General features: G+C 32.4%; 2 protein-coding genes across 5 annotated transcripts; both read left to right on the top strand.

Annotated features, from left to right (window-relative positions):
• The first annotated feature begins 4,853 nt into the window (after nucleotides 1-4,853).
• LOC131597085 (uncharacterized) lies at nucleotides 4,854-5,198 on the top strand. Its single transcript, XM_058869800.1, has one exon. It carries the CDS (start codon nucleotides 4,854-4,856, stop codon nucleotides 5,196-5,198), a length of 345 nt encoding a protein of 114 aa, XP_058725783.1.
• Nucleotides 5,199-17,490: 12,292 nt separating this feature from the next.
• On the top strand, nucleotides 17,491-24,670 carry LOC131594718 (uncharacterized). 4 transcript variants are annotated; one of them, XM_058866918.1, is made up of 7 exons: nucleotides 17,491-17,627; nucleotides 18,587-18,852; nucleotides 20,302-20,402; nucleotides 20,955-21,048; nucleotides 22,213-22,734; nucleotides 23,551-23,888; nucleotides 24,176-24,670. In XM_058866918.1, the coding sequence occupies exons 2-7, from the start codon at nucleotides 18,684-18,686 to the stop codon at nucleotides 24,332-24,334; spliced, it is 1,383 nt and encodes a 460-aa protein (XP_058722901.1). In that variant the 5' UTR covers nucleotides 17,491-17,627; nucleotides 18,587-18,683; the 3' UTR covers nucleotides 24,335-24,670. The 4 variants fall into 4 exon arrangements, with proteins under 4 accessions (XP_058722901.1, XP_058722900.1, XP_058722899.1 ...); XM_058866917.1 differs by having other exon boundaries at nucleotides 20,955-21,054; XM_058866916.1 differs by having other exon boundaries at nucleotides 20,302-20,420.
• The last annotated feature ends 475 nt before the right edge of the window (nucleotides 24,671-25,145 follow it).

Raw genomic sequence — 25,145 nt, 5'->3', positions numbered from 1 at the left:
TAGGCACTTGTTTGAAATTGAGAGTTTCTTTTAGCCTATTCCATCTTAAAGCTTGATTTTTTTTTAGAGTGGGATCCTTTGCTAACCATTCTTTGAGACTGAAGTCAAGATAAATTTCATATTATGCACCAAGAAAAACATCTGGTGAGTTCTTGATCTCAATAAAAAGTTTTGTTTTGGACCATCAACCATAAAATTTGGTGATGTGTTTTCTCTTTTACCTTTATAGAAAGTAGGGGAGCATTCATAGAATCTGAATACAGGTTGATCTCCAAGTTGGGGAGAGTCATAATCAAAAGAAGAATAAGTACATGTGGTGATTTGAAAAGAACAAAAAGAAATGCGTAGCTTGAAAAAAAAAGAAAAACAAAAGAAAAACAACGTGTGAACTTGGACAGTTGTTGAAAATAAAAGAAACATCGAGCTACGAATGAAAAGATGAACGGGTGAGAAAGCTAATGGTATAGAGAAAAAGGAATGAGTTGTGATTCAGATGCTTCCCTGATAGGAACAACCCTTGAATATCTTCTTTTCTTTGAATCTAAACCACATTACAACCCTATAAAGACCTTTCGATTCTCAGATTCCACAGGACTTGATGCTAACAATATGGTGAACGTATGATATGGATTCTTGTTGATCTAATTGTTTGGATGAGTGTTTAACCCCTCTGTTATTCATCATAATTTTTTATGAGAGTGATTAGTGCTGATTCAACTGTGGTTGTGTATTGTTTTGAACTTCTGGAGGTAATTTCCTTTCAAAATCTGTTTCATGTGTATGTTCTGAGTTTGCAGGGAGATGAAGAGTATCTGAGGTGGTCACTGAATTGAACCATTTGAAAAATATTTTTGAAAAACTCGTTGCATGATTGTTGGTATGTTTTGTTGTATTCATTGAGGTAAGTAATTTTGTTTAGGGACAAACAAAACTCTAAGTTGGGGAGAGTTTGTTAGGAGTGAATTAGTAGTATTTTCATTTGTCAAATTAACTACCTTTTGAGCTAGAAGTGAACATATTTTGTGCTTTTTAAGGATTTTATAGTTGGAATTGAACTTTAGTGGTTCGATGCTAATTGTAGAACAACTTGCGTCACTTTGGGTGTTATTTGTGCAGAAATTGAAGTTAAGAAGCAAAGATGAGGAAACACGCAGGCATAGAGGCTCTGAAGGAGAGAAATCACAAAGAAGTGGGATAAAGCAAAGGCCGAGCCGCGCCAATCATGGGCAAGACGCGCCAAACCCTCTGACCTGGGTTTGCGCCGCGCCAGTACGTGCCGAGCCGCGACAGCTGCGTTACAAAGACAAATTGTTATAAATAGAAGCCCTAATCCTCATAAGAGGGAGATCCTTGGTGAACGAATTTGAGAGAGCAATCCTATTCTAGAGCAGAAAACAACTTCCGACTGAGAATTCAACATCAATTGAAGACAATCCTTTGATGAAGATGAATCCTTCCATGAAATCTTGTGTGTTCTTCATGGCTATGGAGAGCTAAACCCCATTGTGTTGAGTTTAAGGTAGTAGTTAACCTATGAAGATGCAATTACTTTGATTAATTCCTGTGAACAATTGTTTAAGTTTATTATCAATGAAAAACCTTGCTTTTAATTTATATCATTGTTGAACTATCAATCGAGAGATAGGGTTTATACTTTTGCCCTAGGTTTTTACATTGACTTGTTGATTAATACTCAGAGATGAGATTTTGAAGAAGTTTTCATAAATCATCGTGGTTAATTCCATTTATCCTTATAGTTATTCTGAGAGATCGAATATCATATCGGTAGAGGCGGTTCTAGATTGATCATTAGACATAATATCAATTTTGAGGATGAATGAAGATAATAACTTAAATAATGTTCACTCGTGGATTAATTGATTATTGTATGTGAATAGGTTGATGAACCCTAGAACTCAACATATTCAATCACCATTGTTATTCGTTTTAAGCTTTTTATCATTCAATTATTATTCGGTTATATGACATTTAAGAACAAACAATCAAAACCAATACTTTTCCCTAACTCATTATAATTCGACTATAGAACGGCAGCCATATTACCGAGTCTCTGTGGATACGATATATTAGAAAATATTTACCCAAAATACTTTCAACACACTCTTGCGCAAACATACCAAAACGATGTCAAACTGAAATCAAGAAAAGCAAAGAAGAACTTCATCTTCAACCTCACGACTTTGAATATTTTAGTGAGTGTTAAGAACTAGAAACTAAGAGAAATATCACTTGGTGATTACAACTTTATTAGAAGCAATCTAAACTCTTGTTTTATTTATTTTACATTGATTGTAAAAGGATTTCCTAGAGTGATCAAGTTGTGATCTGTAGACTCTAGAAGACTTAGAGGATATCTAAGTGGAGAACCATTGTAATCAGTTTGATTAGTGGATTAAATCCTCAGTTGAGGTAAATCACCTTGTCAGGGGTGGACTGAAGTAGTTTGGTTAACAACGAACCAGTATAAAAATAATTGTGTTCTTTATTTTTATCTACCAATTTTGAGAAGTTACACTTATTCAATCCCCCCTTTCTAAGTGTTTTTCACTCCTTCAATCAGTATATTTTATCCTCTGTTTTTCCAAATACCTTCCTATTTGCTTGGGAGTCCTTTATATACCCTAATGTTCCAACCCTCTAGCCATAATGAGTTTCCCCTTCATCTCTCATGCTTAAATGCTTGAGATAACGTCCTTTGTCACCATAATTGCCATCAACCACGCTCTATAACGGCTCCACCATCACTTTATTAACCTCCGTGCGACCCTAGAATTGTCTCTTAACCGTTACGTTGGGCTACCAACTCGGCTATCCGGTTTCAACCAAAGGCTGAGCTAGATAAGCGCGGCTCTGAGCACCTGACGTCTGACTTTTATTAGGGACCGAGCTAGGTTCTCTGCTCTGGGATCCTTCACAACTATGGCACACGGGAAACAACTTGAATCCTTATTGGTTAAGGACATTCCTGCTTTTGCGATTTCACCACCTCGGCTACCACTGAGAGAGAAATTTCGTCTAAATTAAAAATTCTTGGATTTACATAAGCCCCCTGAGCATAAATCCTGAAAGGATGAAATGTTCGGATAAAGAAGCCCGAAATATACTCCATCTTAGAGACTATGCCCTAGCATGTACTTAATTTGTCCAGAGATCATCCATAGTCCCCGACTTAATAACATATGATGGCGTGATCAGTAACGATAGTGAATATCTTACAAGATCAGCAATGATCAGTAAAGAGAATTATTGGAAATAAAAGAGATAAGGGAAGAGAAGTAATACCACATAATTATACAAGTATAGTTAAGAAGACTTAATCATGTCCCCACAAATTATTCTTGAGAGTTTAAACTACTATTTAGAGCTTTTAGAAGGTTGTGAGCAAGTGAGGGTAGAAGAGGGAAGTCCAAATTAAGGGTTTGGTTATTATAAGAAGGAAATTTAAATATTAGGGAGAGATTTTCATAATTTGTAAAAAAAAATAGAGAAAAGGCTAGGGCAAGATAAAGTGTAAGGAGAGGCTAGAGGTTGAGGGAGAGAACAACACCATAACAAGATCATTTAACTGATGCTTGTATAACCAGGTAAGGGGGAGAATGATTCAATAATAAAACTAGTAATATCTCCTATAATTAGGATTCATCAATACTTATGAATCTTAGTTAGATTATTATTGATTTATGAAAGATAATTAGACTAGTATTGACTTACGACACACATTTAACAATCAGACTAGTACAATATGTTAGAACAAGATTTGGTTCTGCATTCAATCTTTAAGTCTTGATGATAATAACACATATATTTGTTATGCAAAAAATTTGTATTCTAATAGCTTCTTAAGTGTGCAAATTTACTATTATGGTTGATTAGAATTGTTGCCCAGAAGAATCATCATAATCAGCATTATCACACATTAGAAAAACTATTTACCTCAATTCTGAAGTGACATAAGCAATTATGAATAATGTTGAATGACTCATTAGAAAAAGGATTTACAAATGTTATGAAGCTAAGCCGCTATTGAAGACAAGATTTCAGCTCAGATACGCTTGTTGCTTCTAGTATAGAAATCAGAATGCGTCGTTCAAGAGTTGTTGCTCATATAGTTTCTAAGAATTTTTAATAACTCAAAAGTTGTTGCTCATAGATTGTGTTAAATATTTGACCTAAACTATTTATGTTTTAATCTTCTTTTTAAGAAGCAACATCTTGTAAACATTTTCATTTATAAATCTGTTGAGATTGGTATTCCTCAAGTGACTAGGTTGTTAGTCTGTATACTTGAGAGGGCTAAGGTGTCTTTCTAGACTCTTAGAGGTTGTATGTAATCTTTCAAGATTAGTGTATTAAGTCATTTTCTAAGGTGAAATCACATTGGCGGGTGGACATGATTAGCCTTTTCTAAGGTGAACCTGGATAACCGAAAGTGTTCTTTTTCTTCTCCTTTTGAACAATCTCTTTAACTACTTGGACCCTTTTTAAAAGAATTAAAAAGTTTTAGAAAACCCAGTTCAAACCCCCCTTTCTTGTGTTTTTCTCAACCTTCAATTGACATCAGAGCTCCGACTCTTTGTTGATTTTTATCAAACACTTAACCGTGTAGAGAGGTTTAGCGTGAGAAAAACTTCTAAACGGTTGCCTCTGCTAACACTCAAGTGAGAGATAGTTACAATGTTAAACCTCCAGCCTTTGATGGAAAAAGATTTTACTATTGGAAAGATAGGCTAGAAAATTTCTATCTAGGATATGATATTGATCTCTGGGATATTGTCATTAATGGCCATATAACACCCATTACTGATATTGGTATTCCCATACCCACAAACGAAATGGATGATGAACAAAAATGTGAGTTCAAGAGTCATCACAAAGTTAAAACCATTATTCTCAATGCCATATCTTACAATGAATATGAGAAAATTACAAACTTAAATTCAGCAAAAGACATTCTTGATTCATTAAGAGTGACTCATGAAGGCAATACTCAAGTTAAGGAAACTAAGGCCTTGGCCTTAATTCAAAAGTATGAATCTTTCAATATGGAAGAAGAAGAAATTATTGAAACTATGTTTTCAAGATTTCTAACTTTGGTCGCAGTACTCAAGGTTCTAGACAAAAGTTATACCATTGTTGATCATGCTAAAAAGATCATCAGAAGTCTACCCAAGAAATAGAGACCTATGGTAACTGCACCAAAACTTGCAAAGAATATAAACAACTTAACTCTTGAAGAGTTGGTTAGCTCTCTCAGAGTCATGAAATAGAGCTAGAAGAAGATGAACCTCAGAAAAGAGGAAAATCAGTTTCTCTAAGGTCCAAATAAGACAATAGCAAGGTCATTCAAGCTGAAGAATCAGAAGATTCTAACACTGGGGCTTCTGATGATGAAGACAAGTTGTCACTTCTGACCAAAAGAGTCAAGCAACCCTGGAAGAAAAGACAAAGCAATATCAGAAGATCCAGAAACAAAGAAGATCATTTATAAACCTCCGACAAAGGAAGATCAAGTGAAAAAGTTATGTTCTATGAATGCAAAGAGCCAGTACACTACATAAATGAATGTCCAAAGCTCGAGAAAGAAAGCATCATACTATTAAAGGACAAGAAAAAAGGGTTGATGGAAGACACCGTATGTAACTAATGGCTTATGTTGAAACTTCTGATGAAGACACCGTATCAAACTATGAAGCAGACTTAGAGTCAGAAATAAAAAAGGAATTTTCTAAAGAGGTATTCTCCGATCTTTCTCATTTCGAATTAACTACTTCATTACTTGATACTCTGAAAAAACTTTCTTTACTAAAAATTGAATTTAAGGAATTAAAAAATCCTAATAGACTTAAGGAAGAGCTTTTAGTCTTAAATATAAATCTAAATCTTTTTGAGAACAAGAGTTTTAATTTCAAAAACTTAGAAATTAAGTCAGAAACGTCTGATAGCTCTAGCACTATATCAGTTGAAATTGTAGTCATAGATATGAGAAAAGAAAAAGGAACATTCACTCCTAGACCTAAGAAAAGTATGTCAATAAAAACAGCAAGATTAAGTGTCTTTGAAACTAAATCTAAAAGTGCTATGAAGTCAGAAAGATCAACCAAGATAGAAACTAAAAGTTATGGCTATCTAGAAAAACGAGTAATTCATTTCTTCAGTTCCTTCCTAATCTTATGTCTATTTCTATTTTGTTTGGTCAATTAAATTCATATGCTACTTGGATCCACCCCTCAGGATTTATCACTTAAGGTAATCTAACTGCTTAAATGTTATGGAATATGCACTAATAAAATATTGAGGGTCTAAGGATTCTTTTGAGATTTGTTAATAATGAGCTTGATTCAGAAAAGTTAAAGTTATTTGAATTTTTTTTGCATATCTAGAAATAACTCTTGATCAGAGGATAAGGTTTGTGAACAATGTTACATCAAAAACCTCTGACGTTCCATCAGTCAAGAAAAAGGCAAAGACAAAAACAATCGAGTATCTGATAATCTGACTATTGAAGATAAAGTTGAAATTGTCAGAACTAGATTCACCATAGAATAATCTGAAAAGAGTGAAATAAGTTATTCAGAAATGATGTTTGAATTCAAATACCAAAGCTTGAAGAAATCCATATTATTGCATCATAAATGGAACTCAAAGATAAATCAGAAAATAAAAGTAAAATATCTGACGACAAGATATATCAGTTTAGACTTCTATCAAATTGTTTTTAATCTTTTATTTCCTTCTTCAGATACTTCTACTAGTTAAAAGTTATCTAAGTCAGAAATATATCAAATAAGAAAACTCTTTATTTTCTTGATATTGAAAACATTAACTTGTGTCCGCACATTTTACGCCGCTAAGTATTCATATGGACACCTATCCTTATTATATCATTTATGGTGATACCCCGAGCATTGAGATTCATGAGAGTAGATGAAAAGTCATCATTATTCACCTTACTTTTCATCACGCTTGTGTATTTATTGCAGCAAACTATTTAAAACTCACTATTTCATAAAGCACACATAACGCCACTCATTTCCCACACATTCTCTCTTTCAAAACCATAAACCCTAAAATCCCCTCTCTGAAATTATCTCCCTGGATGTCCAACAAAAAGAGATCTATGAGTACTTTAAGCAATTTGAGAAACAAGGAGAATCATCTCAACATACAAATTCAAGTACTCCCCAATAAAACGGTTCTGTATGTCAACAATCTCAGGGAACATTTCAAAATCCAGGCAAATCTAATATTCTTAATTGACAAAGTTTAATTTGTCTATCAACCCCAGTGAATCAATTAGAAGTCCTCTGTGAACTTCTTGTGGACTTTGAGAATCTCAAGGATAATGGAATAGATTTAACAGAACAACTTGATAATCAAGGATTGAGAGTGTTCTTCAACCGCCTGTATGGTCTTGTTTACACTCATCTAGTTTAAGAATTCTAAAGATTTGCTGACGCGGACAAAAGGTACATTGTATCTTATGTCCTTGGTAAGAAAATTGTAATCTCTAAAAAATCTATTGCCACCTTGTTGGGTATGGAAGGAGTTAAAGGAAAAAGGGTCTCTCACACCAGTCATAACTCTAAGTTTCTAAAGGAAAAGGTTATCTCAACCATCTTCACAAGAAATAAGGAAACTACGTCAAAAGGAACATTCAGTTACAACAGAGAACTTGATGACAAACTTAGGATTTGATTCTAGATCATTCTAGGCTGTATTCATCCTAGACCATCCTCAAGTTCTACTGAATATGTCAACTATGATCAGAAGTTCATCTTGTACTACATCATGAAAGGTATTAAAGTTAATCTTCCATGTCTTCTCTTTAACTATCTAAGAGATACTCTGATCGAAACCAGGAGTGTTGATACTGGAAAATCCAAAAAGAATTACATTCCATTAGGAAGATTCATTTCAAACATCCTGAAAGAAAGTGGCCTTGTTGATCATCTAAGTGAACTAAATCTTGTCAAAGATTTAGAGTCTAAAACTGGAAAAACTCTCAATGGTAACAACCTTAAAGGGTTGGGTCTTATTGATAAGTATACACATGTTGTCAAACCTACCATTCTAACAGATTATAATTCTGTAATAAGTACAAGAATTCCCGTCAATACCAATCCTCTCTTTACACAACAAGAATCTCCAAAAAATATTGAAGCCTACATCAAAATGCTTTAAGCAGAGGGAATCGATGCCACGACCTTGTCTTATGTTATGATGCTTCTCTAGAAAACCCCTCATCCCCCACTGGTAAACGAAAGTTTGTTTCTAGTCAAAACACTCAAAAGAAGAAATCAAAGAAATTCAATACTCTAGTAAAAGGACAATCTTCAACATCCTCTGAGAATGCTGCTCAAAATCAATCTTCAACTTCTGTTTGTAAGGTTTATGAATTAGTAAATCCTTCTATGTATGTTTGTGCAACTAGTTTAATTGTTTCACCTTTACCTACACCACCTCCATACACTTCAACCATAGTGACCACAATACCCATTCCATTTCCATCATCTTATATTACTGCTCCTTCAGCAAAATCCAAAGAAAATTCAATCCTTCAAACAACCTCATCGGCTGTTTCGCAAATTCTGTTTAAACCATATCTTTTTACACCAACCACTGAATCACTTATGTCTTATGCATTTAGAAGCACTGCATCTTCTAGACCACAAATCTATGTTTGTTTCCCTACAGCCTCCGAAGTCATTACATATGTTTCTTCCCCATTTGCTTCAGAACCAATAGTAACCTTTGTTCAACCTTCCGCATCTAAACTAAAACCAAACATTACCTACTCATTTGAACCTAACTCACATGTCTATGTTGACACCATCTTGCTATAACCTACTCAACCAAATTCACCAGCTTCTAGGATCTCTTCCTCTGAAGAAAGTATATTTGATGATCAAAGCTCTGAAGATCACAACACAGAATATCAACCTCATGCCCCATTATTAAAAGAGAAAATATCCTTATTCAAAAATGACGCTGAAGAAAGGATTAACATCCTTCAGAAAGAATCTAACATCTTAAATGATTCTTCAAAATTAAACTCTAGCTGGAACTCTCTTAGTAAATGGATGTCTGAGGAATTCCAAAGGATCTTGGATCTTCTGGAGGAAGTCATTGAAACTTCAATGACAAAGGCTGATGAAAGATTAAGAGTTGAAGAAGAAAGGAACGTTGATGAGCTTGCAGCCGCAGAAGCTACTCAGAAAGAAGCTACTGAAAAAGAAGCTGAAGAAGCTAAGATTCTTGCTCTCAAAATTTCTGAAGGGGTCTCAGGAACTTCAAATGTCAATCTATTCCCTTGTCTTCTAAAGACTCTTTATGATGTTAAGACTGAACAACAGCTAGTCAAAAATCGACTTGATAATCAAGATGTAAAAAATGCTGGAAAAAAAAAGATGTCATCCTGGAGAAAAGCCTTGTAAGATCAAGCACTTACCACTGCGCTAAAAGCAATCGCTGTTAGTGAGGCTGCAACTTTATTTCCTTATAGTATGAGCCCTCAGGGGGATGCACCTAAAGTGAGGTTTGTAATCTCTCTCTAGGCGCCATGGGTTGTGATGTTAAGCCCATTCGAATCCTAAAGGGTGACGCTGGATTTATTTATCCAACAATCTCTCCCCCCAGTGTCAGCCGGGGGGATTCAAACCCATGACCATGCTATGCTACCACTTGTAGGATCAAGCGCTTACCATTGTGCTAAAAGCAATTGCTGTTAGTAAGGGCGCAACATTATTTCCTTCTAGTATGAGCCCTCAGGGGCTGCACCTAAAGCGAGGCTTGTAAGCTCTCTCTAGGCGCCACAGACTGGGATGTTAAACCCATTCGAATCCCAAAGGGTGACGTTGGATTTATTTATCCAACAAGCCTTTCCTTTGCCAACCCTTAAGCACATAAGAATTCTCTGTTTCCTCATGCTTTCCAAAACTATCATTTAAATCACTTTGTTTTGTTTGATGTTTTGCGTTTTTGATCAATGAATGAAGATACTTGTTCTTTGTTTTTTCTCTCTGTGTTCCTTATTAAATAGTTAGTCATGTTAAAATCATTTTTTTACTTTTTGATTATGACAAAAAGAGGGAGAAATATATTGATGATTTTGATGATGTCTATTCTCAATAAATATTGCTTGCTTACATTTTAAAATTAAACAAATGAGATTCAGGAATACACTAATTCTGGTACATGAATTATGTCCTGAGGAAGATGAGAAAATTTCTGATAGCAAGTCAAAAATATCTTAAAAAGCTTCATTTGATAAAATTCTGTTGTTTAGAATATCTAAAGACATGTAGAGACTATGATGTTTAATTTATCTAATAAGATAAAATCTATTCAATCATGCTTTGATGATCATAAATATCTGATTCCCAAATTCTAATGCTCTGATACTGATGAATCAAATATTCTAATACTATTCTATCAAGCAATGATTTGGCTATATTGTGCTCTGATATGATTCACCAAATTGTGAGATACATGAGAAATATGTACTCTAACTTATGAATAATCACGAGCTCTGATACTTAAAGATCTAAATGCTCTGATATCTGATGCTCTGACTAGAATAACTATTTATAATGAGATCAGATGAAATATGAACAAGGATAAAAAACCTTTCATCTTTGTTAAAGTCTAAAGTTTTAGATTCAGGGGGAGATTGTTTAACTCAGGAAGAGTCTTCCAAATAATGCTCAAATATTCCTTCCTTCTAAAATCTGCAAGTCTATGACTCAGGGGGACGTGTGCAACTCAGGGGGACGTGTGCAACTCAGGGGGAGTTTTCTCTATCTAAACTCTAATTTGTTTATTTTTGTGATATTACTGTGTAAAATTGTTACATCAAAATAAATGGTTTTCTCATCATCAAAAAGGGAAAGATTGTTAGAACAAGATTTGGTTCCGCATTCAATCTTTAAGTTTTAATGATAACAATACATATATTTGTTATGCAACAATTTTGTATTCTAATAGTTTCTTAAATGTGCAGATTTACTATTTTGGTTGATTAGGATTGATGTCCAGAAGAATCATCGGAATCAGCATCACCACACATTATAAAAACTATTAATCACAATTCTAAAGTGACATCAGCAGTTCTAAAGAATGTTGAATGACTCATCAGAAGAAGGATTTACAAATGTTTTGAAGCTAAGAGATTATTCAAGACAAGATTTTAGCTCAGATACGCTTGTTGCTTCCAGTCCAGAAATCAGAATGTATCGTTCAGATAGGCTATTGCTTTTGACTCTAAAGACTTCTTTCTGAATATGAATATTTATTTCTCTTGGAACGTCTACGTTTCTCGATCTCTTCACTGCTCTATCTACTTCAGACTAGAAGTACATATAAAATGAAGGAAGGTCATAAACTTGTAAAATAAGCAATATGGTATAACAATACATTACTTTTTCCACTTTTGCAGGGCGTATTGTACGATTTTATCTTTTGTGTACTCACTGTTCCCCAATACTTTTTGGAGCCATTGCATCAAGGAAAACATCGTCTTGTCCTCTCTCAATGGTCATCTTTTCATGGAACTATTTATATGAGACACTCTCATTTGAAGAAGCTACCAATCAACAAAGCTATTCAAGCTATATCTTAAAACTCAACAAATAAACACTTCAAAGAGAAAAAGAGAAAAGGAGAAAAATAAAAGTCTTAGAGAAACTGCATTAAACACTTTGTTGTGAGAAATCTAGTTTCTAAGAATCTGTAATAACAAAAGAGTTGTTGCTTATAAATTGTGTTAAACATTTGAGCTAAACTGTTTATGTTTCAATCTACTTTTTAAGAAGCAACATCTTGTAAACATTTCCATTTGTAAATCTATTGAGATTTGTATTCTTCAAGTGACTAGGTTGTTAGTCTGTATACTTGAGAGGGCTAAGGTGTCTTTCTAGACTCCTAGAGGTTGTTTATAATCTTTCAAGATTAGTGAATTAAGTCCTTTTCTAAGGCGAAATCACCTTGGCAGGTAGACATGATTAGCCTTTACTGAGGTGAACTCGGATAACCGTAAGTGTTATTTTTCTTCTCCTTTTGAACTATCTCTTTAACTACTTGAAACCTTTTTAAAAGAATTAAAAAATTTAGAAAATCTGATTCAAACCCTATTTTCTTGTGTTTTTCTCAACCTTCACAATATCCTCTAATTAGGACACATAAGTACTTATGAATCCTAGTTAGACAAATATTGGCTTATGAACCTTGGTTTAAGAATAAAACTAGTACTATCTTATTTAATTAGGACTCATAAGTACATATGAATCCTAGTTCGACTAATATTGACTTATGAATATTATTTTTACTAATATGGATTTATGAATCCACATTTGACAATTAGACTAGTACAATCTTATCTTATTAGGACTCATCGAAGTTTGTTAAGAGCACTTGAGTATCCTCTGACAAAGGGAACATGGAAATCATTACCATCATTGATCAATAGGAGACATTTTATGCGTATGTTCTCAATGCTAATGACGTTCCATAAAGACTCTTCACTTACTTATGTTACCGGCTTACCTGTAATTGTACATGGAAAACCCTTATGCTACAAAGTAGGTTGACATTCGCTATAACCAGAAACAGATGATTCTGCCGTTCAATTCAATCTAACGATAATCTGTGCAACACCCCAAATCATATGCCAGCAATTTCAGTCACTCTTAATATATAAGGGTAAAATGCACCATTTAAGATATTCTAAGTCATTCTGACTTACACATATGATTTCTCTCAGTGATTTAGGGCCTGTTTGTTTCAGCTTTAAAAAAATGGATTTTTTCTTTGTATTTTTTAAAATAGTTTTTTCAAAAGGATTTTTAAAAATATTACAAGTTTTTTTATATTCGTTTTTTCTAAAATGAAACACTAATTTTGACATCCTATAATATAAATATATATTATTGAAAAACAAAAGTTAGTTAAAATTGCAATTTTTTTAAAAAGTTGTATTTCAAAAATAATTTTTATGAAAATTTATTTGAAATAGCTTCAAAATTAAGTGATTTTTTGAAATTTTGATATCCAAATTTTTTTCTCCATAGATAGATGAAATACCTAAAATCACATTTTAAGATTAACTATTCAAACCAAATTTTCATTTGAAACTTTTAGAAAAAAATTCTTTGTAAATTTTTTTACACATAATTATGTAAACACTATAAAAATCATTTTTAAACAAAACTAAAACAAATGGACTCTTAAATGTTGAATAGTTAATCTTGCGAATTCACCTCACTCTATTGTATAGAAAACACCACCATATCGTAAGAAGACACCATCCCATCTTGTTGGAGAATTTCTAAAATATATTTGGAAAGTTGCAATGGTTAAAAAAAAAGGACCTTTTAGAGAAAAGGTATAATGCTTTACAATTGAAGCAATGTAACCATTCATGAACAAACTCTTTCGAATGGTTGTTTCCTCTCACCAAGTGGCATGAATTTCTCTATAAATAGAGATGATTCCCAAACCGAAAAGGATACGAAAATAATGTATTTCAAGAGTCAAATATCATATCTAAGTCATTTCTTTATTTTTCTAGTGCACGAGAATAAATGAGGAAACTTTATTCGGTAAAATATCGTCGGTCGATATCCTTAATATGAATGTGTGATTCATGTTAAGATTTCCAAAGTATCCTGACGGGGATTTGTCGGTTAACCCATTTGCATCCAATTACCTAAATTGGTGGGGGAAAATCGAACCTAAAGCTTAGTGTAAACACACTTTGGAATTTATTTTTGTGCAATTTTTATCGTATCATTTTTATCTTCTTCTTGTCCATGTTTTGTAGCAGACCCCCAACACAAGATCTAACAATCTTTAGGTTTGATTCATGATTTATTTGTGTTTAATTAACGACTGCAAGTTTAAAGAAGATGATAGTAAATTTCGAATAATGGCAACTGAGGCTTCCTTATCAAGAATCAAGAACAAACATCGATATCGACGATCTGGGTATGTTTTATTGTTTGTTATAAAAATGGCTTAAGTATGAAAGTAACAAGAATGCTTTATATAGTGTTACATATGCGTATAAAGTAATGCATCTGTGTTTTTATCTAAATAATTATCACTGTTTTTCTGTCATGTATTATTGTGTATACAAACAAAACAACAAAACAACATCAGTGCATTATCTTTTGCACTTCTTCTTGAAATGAAAGACTAAATAATCTAAAACTTGTTGTAGAAAAATCTGGATTATCATTAGAGATTAGAATAATAACACTTCACTATAATCCAAAAATTAATCCATGACACGCCGTTAGTTAAAGTTTCACTACAGTGTTGTCATTACCCCGCTGGTCTTATTTTTCTCTTTATTAAACATCAAATATATTGAAAAATAATATGATTATTGTGTACATAATAAATAATTCGTGATGTATATATTATAATATGCATAGTTAATAGTTTTTATTTTCATCTATCATATGTATATAGCATGATTTGGTGTGTAACAATAATACAGAAAGTTTGAAAGTATGTATGCAATTGAAATGACACACTGATTCAATTATAATTCATAGAAAATAATTTGAAACAAGTGCATAATGAAAATTTGGTATTGGAAAGTAATCATGATAATTATATATCATAAGTGACTATTATATTTATATATGCATAATGAGAAATTATTTTCACATGTCCAAAAATATATGATTATGTAAATATGCAAGGCATGATATGAGAATTAATATTATGTACAATATCGATTATATATTTACTTATACGACATACCCATCAATTTTTATTCTCATAAATTGTTTATTCAGGCAGTACTGAAAATTGTATAGAAGTTGAAAGACATGATAAGTAATCAAATTTACTGGAGTTTCTAACTTTAATTTATACAGTTTAATAAATGATAATATCGTAATATAAATTATAATTTATTTGCTGAATTTTGAATAAAATGATACACTTATAATTTCAAGATATAATTGATCTTTGATTATGCTATGTGAATTGCTTGTGCTCAATAAAATTTATTATTTTGAAGTATATAAAAATTATCCAGAAATTGATTATGGTTGTTGATTCTTATGAATTAAATATATTTTCGATATATTTATGTAGAAGTAAAACTTCAAACTAAAAAGGATGGTAAATGAAAAATGACATACAATTCGTATATATGGAAAAATGAATGACAAAAGTGTCATGATGATAATTTGTCAAAATTATCAAGAATATATAATATATTTTGCATATGATAAATGTACTAATATGACAAAGGTGTCATGGTTTGATGATAGGTGGTAAATGTTATCAAGAGTATATAAAGTAATCATAGACATGACTATTTGAAAGATTGAATATTCAAAGTTTATTAAAGTTTGAAAAGTCTTAGGATTCTTTGATAAAATGATTGACAATATGATGTCTCTGGATATAACTAAATACGAAGAAAACATATCTAATTAATCATCAATAGTGGAAACTAAACTCACACTTGATTAATGTTAAGTCTTAAGTTCAATGATGAAAGTACATTATTAGAGTGATTGAAGTACTTGACAATAAATGCATCCCAAGGAGTAAAAGTACTTGGACCATAAGAATAAATGTGGTAGGATGAAGTCTTCCTCTTAATAGACATATATCATATGTTTGGTGGAATGCATAATAATGGGTGCATTTCTGATATAGTCTACCTATATGAGAATGAAGTGATGCGACTTCATAGAGTTCAAGGGCTTGACTCTTAAATTCTCATGAAAAGAATATGAGACACAAGACCTTATTAAATGTGTCATATTGATAATTCAATCAATGGTACCGAGATTTCATGTGTGAGTTATTCATAGTTGTTCTAATGAATAATTGGTTCAAAGCTTGTCTACCAATCTATTCGGGGATGAGTGAAAACCTGACTTACTAAGTAATGATTCAAATCGTCAGATACCTTTATCCAAAACCATAAAATTTCCTGAATAATGGATTTAGATATATTTTGAAAATGTTGGGGGATTGTTGGAGAATTTTCGAAATATATTTGGAAAGTTGCAATGGTTAAAAAAAAGACGTTTTAGAGAAAAGGTGTAATGCTTTACAATTGAAGCAATGTAACAATTCATGAATAAACTCTTTCGAAGGGTTGTTTCCTTTCACCAAGTGGCATGAATTTCTCTATAAATAGAGATAATTTCCAAACCGAAAAGGATACAAAAATAATGTATTTCAAGAGCCAAATATCATATCTAAGTCATTTCTTTATTTTTCTAGTGCACGAGAATAAATGAGGAAACTTTATTCGGTAAAATACCGCTGGTCGATATGCTTAATATGAATGTGCGATTCATCTTAAGGTTTCCAGAATATCTTGAAGGGGATTCGTCGGTTAACCCATTTGCATCCAATTACCTAAACTGGTGGGGGCGAATCGAACCTAAAGCTTAGTGTAAACACGCGTTTTGGAATTTATTTTGTGAAATTTTTATCGTATAATTTTTATCTTCTTCTTGTCGATGTTTTGCAGCAGACCCCAACATAAGATCTAACACATCTTTCATTTCTATTTCCTACCAAACAAAATAGGTTATGTGCTCACGTATTTTAAAGTAAAAAACCTAATTTTTTTTATTTCATATAGCCATATTAATTATGGTGTTAACGTTGTGCGTTGTGTTTTATTTGTTATTACTTTAATGAGAAATTCATGATTAAACATTTCTAACATAATATTCCCGTTAAGTCATCTCATTTGATAGTTATGTAAAAATATCAGGTGTAGAATTGCAAGTTCGAATCCAAGGTATTCCACTTGTTCATCTTTAAAAGCTGAACTTCATTCACTTGACTACACGACAAATAATACTACCTCCGATCCCATTTATAAGAAAAGATTCTTTTTTAGATATATTGAATAAATAATGTATGTGGACAATATGTTGTCTAGATACATTATTTATTCAATATATCTAAAAAGAAATCTTTTCTTATAAATGAGACCAGAAGGAATATTAGTTATTGATAAATAAGAGAATAATTATTTATGATAAAGCAAATAAATTAATATAATTATGTATATGTATATATATTCTCTCCATCTTATTTTAAAAATATTGCAAATATTTTTTATTAATAACTAAAGAAAAGTTTTTTTTGATTAAAAAAAGACTTTTTACTTCCTAAATTGCCAAGTGTTGAACGAAGTGGACCTCAAACTTCACTAACAGCCACAAAAAGACGAACAAAAAAAACCGTGCCTTAGACTTCAAAGGTCAAAAGCACACACCAAGCTGAAATACAAACTGAGAGTGACCCCCACGCACTTCCCAACGCGCGTATGACAGCGCCCCCATCCTGTTGTGTAATCAAAATTTCCTCTCTTTCCGCGAAGCAGCACGTGTCGACGCGTCTTCCTTAGCTGGTTCCACGCGCCACGTGTCACTTTTCAAATGGCCGAATCAACAGATATCATCCCAGCCGTCAAAAGCATCACCAAACAGCGCATAGATAGAATAACTATGGATCTTTCTCAGTCCTCTCTCTCTGACTCGCGGAAACTGTAAATCAATGGATTTCTAGAGAGAGAAACTAGAGAGAGAAAGTCGTTGGTTCCGTTTTTAGCAGAGGTAATCAATCTGTTATTCAATTTCACTGTGTTCTTTTTGAATTTTACATTGTTCTGCAAAATTACAGTTTCTTTTTTGTTTCTTTGATCTTTGAACTGTTTGTGATAATTGTTAGTTATAATATTAATAATAGCTTATTCTGCTGAGTTACTGCAACTTAATCTTGCTAGTTTCTTCAATCATTTTGAGAGTAGTTGCTTGTTTGGTTTGTTATGATAACTTTCTCGGTTGACTCTAGATTTGGTGTTTGAACCGGTCAATTTTTATGGTTTTCTTGGAGTGTTTTTGTAAATGGATTAGTTTGAACAAAGATGTATGTTTGGTTTAGCTTTTGGAATAGACAAAAGCAATTCTAGACATGTATAATTGATTTTGTAACGGTTTTGAGGTGTTTGATTTTTTTAAAGTAGAATTGATTCTGCTTCTGGAATTCATTCTACTTTTAGTTATAATTTGTAACTTTTGAGTTTAAACGTGATTTTTATATTGAAATTTATTATTCAACTTAGTTTTGCATAAATTTATTCGACTTAATTTTAACTAGAATCAATTTTACAGAATCAGTTAGCTCAAAATCAATATTTTTTACCTAAGTTAATTTTAACTAGAACCAAACATAAGCTAAGTTAATTTTAAACTTTGTTAGACTTTTGAAGTGTTTCATTATTCCTCACCTATCTTTTCTTAATGATATCATCATCTTTTATATAAAGAAGAAAGGACTTGGATTTTCAGTATCATTTTCTTAGACGCGCATTTCTCAATTATTTTATGTCCTACTGAATTTTGGTATGTTTGGCACTGCGTTTTTGTTTAAATTCTCGCATCCCTAGGTGTTTTTAACGTGAAATATATGAAGCTATCTTTCGTAGCTCTAGCAATACGTATGTTTGCTTGTATTTGGACATGGTTTCAAACAGATGATATATAATTCATAATTTGGTATTTTTGTGCAACAGGCTCTTCTGCTGCTTGCTTTGACTGTCAAGAGGGACCTTGGTTCCCCACAAATGTGCCGAAAGAAAAATTGCTGTACCGATTATAAGCACAAATCAAATGCCATCCCTAAAAATGAAGAGCAAAGTAAGTGCGGGCTGTTTGGCAGAGAGAAATGATCTTCAAATATGTCAAACATCGAAAGTAATTTCCAAAAACCCATGTTCTAAAATCGTGATTTCTGCTCAAGAGGTAGAGATCGACTCAACTATTCAAAATTGTATAAATGGTAAGAAGCTACTTGAGATGGCTTAAATTTAATCTTTTTTTGATGTTTCTGTCAAAGTATCTATGTAAATTTTTTCTTACTAGTACATTTTTCGTGTTTTTGCTTCATTTGTTCTTTTTCGGCCTCTTTCTTCAGCATTTCAACATATATAATATACTCCTTCCGGTCACAATTATAAGCAAAAATAACTACTTTCACACTGTTATGAAAGTTAGTTAAGTGTAATTAATATTTTTTTTATTTCTTATACAATCAAAGTAAATTTTACTATAATATCTTTAGTTATATTTGATATTTGATGAATCAACTACTAACATTAAATGCTTTTGAATTAAATGAAGGATATACTAGTAATATAAGCATTAATAAGTTTAAAAATAAATGACTTTTGCTTATAATAGTGACCAAGATTTAATTGTTTGGTTATAATAGTGACCGGAGGGAGTATAACATGCTGCTGATTTGGAGTTTTCATTACTGATTTTAAGCTAGCCATAAAACCTTTGTTGGTGTTTTGCCTGGGTGATATTTTGTCTTAATTTGTATCGTAATTAATAAAGGATGATTGATGTATGAAATACATGCCTTTTGACATTCTACTAGGAAAAGTAAAATTATCATCATTTATATACTTATACTTGTTGTTTAGGAATCTGAATCTTCTCAGATGACCATGTTATGTCAAGATTCTCCTGCATAAGTTGCTGCACCCCTACACTTACTTACAAATTGTTCTATAGTATAGGTCTTAATGTCAATCTCTCATAACCCGATACACATCCGGGGACAGAAATCACGTTATAATAAAAAGAAAATAAAATCCTCGCTTAGACAAATTGGTTTATCTGTCATTGCCTTGATCAGGTAAGTTGAGGCTTTGAAGCCAATTAGTAGAGGACGTAAAAGAGCCGACTGTAATGTGAGATGTAATTATGAATTTATCATCGAGTTGAATTTTCAAATTTGGTTTCTGTTCTGAACTTTAAGGTAGTTCTGAGTCTGTAGCCTTAAGGTTTCTATAGGGTCAAAATTCTGTTCTTCTGTCACAATTAAAAAAACAGGACCTAAGATTTAGCTGCTCGTTATCAGAATATTAGGACCAGGTTTCCAAAATATGATTGAAATTCAGTTGTTAAATCATTAGTTGCGGTTTATCTGAAAAGTCTTTTGATGGTAGAGAAAATTGTTTGTATGATCTGCCTATCATAAAAAACACTAATGCTTAATTTTTAATTGAGTAGAGTGACCAGGTATGATACAAAGTGACCAGGTTCCTTAGTTTTTTAAATTTTTTTGCCAGTTAATTTTCTTGATATAATTCATGTCAATTCTGTGATCGTAGATAGTATCACTTTCTGTCACTTACAATCTTCCTTGATTTACAAGTGAGTTTTAAATTGGCATTATTTTGATTCTACGCGTTTGATAATTCTTGCTATTTTTCGATAGTTTCTTCAAGAATGCTGCCCAAAGACATTGCAACTGATCAATCTAATGATGGCAAAGAACATCTGGATTATGAAAACTCTGACTCCCAACACCAGTTTTCTGTATGTTCCTCTATCCTGGTAACACCAATTTTCTGTATATATATAGTTTGATATTAGCATAGTAGTAAATATTTGCAAATCTTAGTCTATCTTTCTCTTAAATTTAATTTAAATTAGAAAGAGACAAGGAGGTAGAGAAATTAGATAATTTATAGATCAAACATACACTGGTTATTTTAAAACCAACTTTTTAAGTTTATTTGTTTTAATCTAATTTGAATTTTAAATTAATTAAATAAGAATCTAATTTTAAGAAATATCTAAAACCAGAATTTTAAAACCAGCCAATTGTACATGGTTATCTGCCTTTTGAAGGTTGCCAAACCCTATTGTCAACTAATTTGGGGCATACACTGATAAACATACCAATGAGTTATCCTTTTCCAGATAAATAGAAATTCTCCATTTCCCAACTAGATAGATGCTTGTAGATGCTTCAAGCTTTAGTTTAGTTTTCTGTTGAAACATTATTATATAATACTTGTTTCCGTGACATTTAAACTCTTCTGTAATGCATGATTGCCATAACTCTTTTTTTTCTTTCTTTTCTAGGAACTAACCAATCTCTGTACAGAGAACTTAGAAACAATTTTTTCTCCTGCTTTTGAGCCCATCGAAGTCCATTCACAACATTATACTGAAAAAGGCACAGGTATGAAAACTCTGTTATTTGTATGTGTTCTTTGCTTGTTTGTAATGTATCCGTGACACTCTGAAAGAACATGATTGTAATGTTTTCTTATTTGTTTTTTAATTTGAAAGCAAGATTTATCATGCAACTTTATTATTTTCTTAATAACTTATGTGATAACTTGCACTGTATGAATTTCTTTCCTAAGTCTGATAATCTTAGGTAAATAAAAAGCAGGACTTATTACTGCATTTGAATTTAATGGGCCAAATTTTGATGCTTCTTGCCAGAGAAATTAGATCGGCCCACTTGATAAATTTAAAAAAAAAATAAAGAAATAGGATTTGTGAAGAAGAAATCAATTTAAAATCATACCGAAGTTAAAATCTTACAAAGCACTAGAAATTTACTAGGGGTGGGAGTGTTTAGCTGTTTGTAGGAGATTGTTGGTTTAAATCTCCATATCATGGTTGTAGCCAAAGACGAGAGGCATTAGAGGTTGTTGAATCTATGAGCTGATTGTTATCTTTTAAAATATGACTAGTCAAATGTAGGGACAAATAGTCTTAAAGTCAGCCTAAGTAGTAAATGAGTAATGAACAAAACTAGCAATGAAAAACTGGGAGGAATTAAAGAAAGCTCGCAAAGCTCTGTACTTTGACTGAAATTTGACTTTAAGAGCCTAATAGATAAGTAGTAAAATACAACTAAGATTAAAAATATGATTTATTTTTTAATAAAACTACTAAATTTTGAAGTAATGGAATTTAAAATCCAGCCTAATTTCCCTAGCAGACAAATTAATATGTCCGGTTTTCGAACTTATGGCTGCTAGATATAAAACCATTCAGATGCTTTCACCTAATAGCTTAGCCTAAAAAGTTAGTTGGTTGGGTTCATAATACAGAATCAAAGCCTATAACCTAGTAAAAGTTAAATTTCAGCACAAATTTGAATGGTCTTGTGCATTGTCCCCGATTTAACCCCAATGGAATCACGCGTTAGGGGTCGTGCTAGATATAAAACCACTCACCTGTTTCACATAATAGCTCAAGTTTTTACAATAGGGGGTTCATTCCAGGGTCGCTTTGATTGAATTGACTGCATCACAATGTACAGTTACTTTATAGCTATCTCGTTGTTATTATTTATATTCTGACAACTTCGACTGTCTTATAGTGAGCTTTGGTGATACTAACATGGAAGGAGTTGTAGCTGATGAAGGAAGAAACATACGTGGCTTTGAAACATGTGATGTATCTGACTTCTACATTTCTGACATGATCATTACAAACTTACCCTTTTGTGGAAATTCATTGGATGATGATGTCGGTGAAACCAACTACCTATCTGATTTTGGATCCACCGAGCCATCCGTGGTTTGTGCTTCTGAACAGTACACGATCCTGCCTGTTCGTGAAGATGATGCTAAAGTTGGATGTACTCCAGATATCATGTCATGCGGAGAAGGTGCTGTGGTTCGTGAAAGTGCTAGCTTGTATTCTGCTATAGCTCAGATAAGATCCTGCAACCAGGAGTCCGATGTCAAAGATGACTTGGATAAGGAAGAGTGCTTTGATCCACAGTCATTTATCAAGAGTTTACCAGAACTATCAGAAGTAGAATTAAATGACCAGCCCACACTATTTCCTAAGCAATCTCCAAGAAGAAAATCAGTAACCCTTGTGCTTGATTTAGATGGTAAGAAATTATGATACTTGTTTACCACCGATTACTAATAATCTATTTATAATTACTTAATGTAGTATTGGTGTAAACTGTAGATGATTTATCTTCCAGTTTATTGGTGTTTAATCTAAAATAAAGATATATGCATATATTTTTCATTCCATAGCTTGGTATTGCTAAAACTATTGCTGTTTCAGTTATTTAAACAATAAAGTTCATAATACCAAGTAAAAGTTTCATAAGAATCTGCTGCTTTAGCTATTCATGGATATTTATTCTGCATTCATATCCGTAAGAAAGAAATTTAGAAAAGTCCATACAAATTGCTGATACTAATTGCTCTGAAGCAGTAGTTATAGTGAATTTTGAATCTGCATAACATTTGAATTTGTTACCATATTGAAATATTTTATAATATCTTGATCTTTAGTGTATCTTAGTTTTTCGCGTAGGATTGGATTTCATATTTCCTCATATATCACGATTTTCTTCATTATTTAATAATAGAGACTTGGAATAACATGATATCAAATCAGCTAGCTCGATTAACTTTTGTTGAATATTAGTGTGTATGTGCTACTGTATTTGTCTGTCCATGTATATGGGAAAAACTTACAAAAGTTGATGCTACAAAATTTAATTGAATTCATTGGATTACTTTAAAACTCACTTGGTTCAACTAACAACTTTGAACATCTCTGCAGGATGATATAACATTGTTTCGTTGAAAACAAGATTTGCCATTTTTTTTAGATGTTTTATTTCTGAAGTATTTACAGTTGAAAATCGTATTCACCATAGCCGCCTTCCGTGCTTTCTTATGTGCAGAGACCCTTGTTCATTCTACGCTGGAACATTGTGATAACGCAGATTTCACTTTTAACATTTTCTTCAATATGAAAGATTACACAGTATACGTAAAACAGAGGCCTTTCCTCCACACATTCTTGGAGAGAGTATCAGAAATGTTTGAAGTTATTATTTTTACGGCCAGCCAAAGCATATATGCAAAGCAACTACTTGATGTATTGGATCCAGATGAAAAATTTATTTCTCGCCGTGTGTATCGAGAATCATGCCTGTTTTCAGATGGAAATTATACAAAAGATCTTACCATATTGGGTGTTGATCTTTCAAAAGTTGTCATAATTGATAATTCACCTCAGGTATACAATCTATCACTATCTTTTGTTGGTTCAAGTCTCAATTTTTCTTTTAATACTTTATTTTAAGCAGTTTTCAGTTACTGTTAAGTATTATTGATGTCTCATGACAATGTTATTTTAAAATTTAAATCTCTGGTTACTTGGTAAGTAATTTTTTCCCCCAATGAGCATTAGGCTTAGACTCTCTTCAAATCATTCATAGGCTACTGTCTGGCCTTGATAGGGGAGGGGAGGAAATATGTTATCTGCATTTGATGTTCAATCCTTTCACTTTCCACACATTTCAGGTTTTCCGGTTGCAAGTGAATAATGGTATTCCCATAAAGAGTTGGTTTGATGATCCATCAGATTGTGCGCTAATGTCATTACTTCCCTTTCTAGAGACATTGGCTGATGCTGATGATGTGCGTCCTATCATTGCAAAGAGATACGGTAACAAAGAATAAGAATTCTCCTTAGAACAAATTTAGCATCTTTTCTACTTTCTCTAGGTTTAGGAAATTTAGCCTCTAAATAGTTGCTAAATGCTCCTTTCCGTTCGAGTTGAGATGCATTAACCTATACAATAAACTATTGTTGTGTTATTGTTGAGTCCACAGTTGGTTCTCTTTTCTCTCAGTTGACAGATCTGGAGTTCTCTGTTTCTCTTGAAAGGTAGTTGTAGCAACCTTATCCTTTTTTTTCTCCCTCTAGTCATTGTACAGTTGAAATTTGAATATTATTGCTGGTGTACTTGAAACTTATCATATTATGGAATATAGTTCAGAAAGTTACATATTTCATTTTCTATCTTGCATACTTCACTTTCTTGGCCATTGTTATTGACATTTTTCTCATACAATCATATAGAATTTTGATCCAAGTATTATTATGTGTATCATAATACATGCATGGTCAAGGAGGCAAAAATTAGCTAACCACCCAAAAAAGTTTTGAACACGTTCAACAATTGTAAAATTACTAGGAAAAAGTACAACAAGGGGGAATCTAAAAGATAACTGAAATTACAAAATCAAGCTAACAGTTGCATGGGTAAGATTGAATAGTCTTGAAAATAGTAATTATCATCCGTAGTAGCAAATTTGAAACGTTAAGCACTGGAATGAAATATATGATCATAGTCATAGGTATGAAACATCAACATGTTTATGAAAATAACCGAATAAGGTAGTAATGAGGATTTCCTTAATGACAATCTTATTTCATTTTAGGTTTCAGCCTTCCTGATGCATGTAAAAGAGATTACAGAAGAAGAAT

This window comes from Vicia villosa, linkage group LG4 (assembly GCF_029867415.1).
Source record: "Vicia villosa cultivar HV-30 ecotype Madison, WI linkage group LG4, Vvil1.0, whole genome shotgun sequence".
Classification (NCBI taxonomy): domain Eukaryota; kingdom Viridiplantae; phylum Streptophyta; class Magnoliopsida; order Fabales; family Fabaceae; genus Vicia; species Vicia villosa.
The sequence above is the reverse complement of the archived record's forward strand: the minus strand, read 5'-3'. Positions and strand labels throughout refer to the sequence as shown.

Coding starts and splice junctions, on each gene's coding strand:
- LOC131597085 (XM_058869800.1), top strand. CDS start 4,854: ATGGATGATGAACAAAAATGTGAGTTCAAGAGTCATCACAAAGTTAAA.
- LOC131594718 (XM_058866915.1), top strand. CDS start 18,684: ATGCCATCCCTAAAAATGAAGAGCAAAGTAAGTGCGGGCTGTTTGGCA. Junction 20,421..20,954: donor CTGTATGTTCCTCTATCCTG/GTAACACCAATT, acceptor TTTCTTTTCTAG/GAACTAACCAATCTCTGTAC. Junction 22,735..23,550: donor CCTTGTGCTTGATTTAGATG/GTAAGAAATTAT, acceptor TCTTATGTGCAG/AGACCCTTGTTCATTCTACG.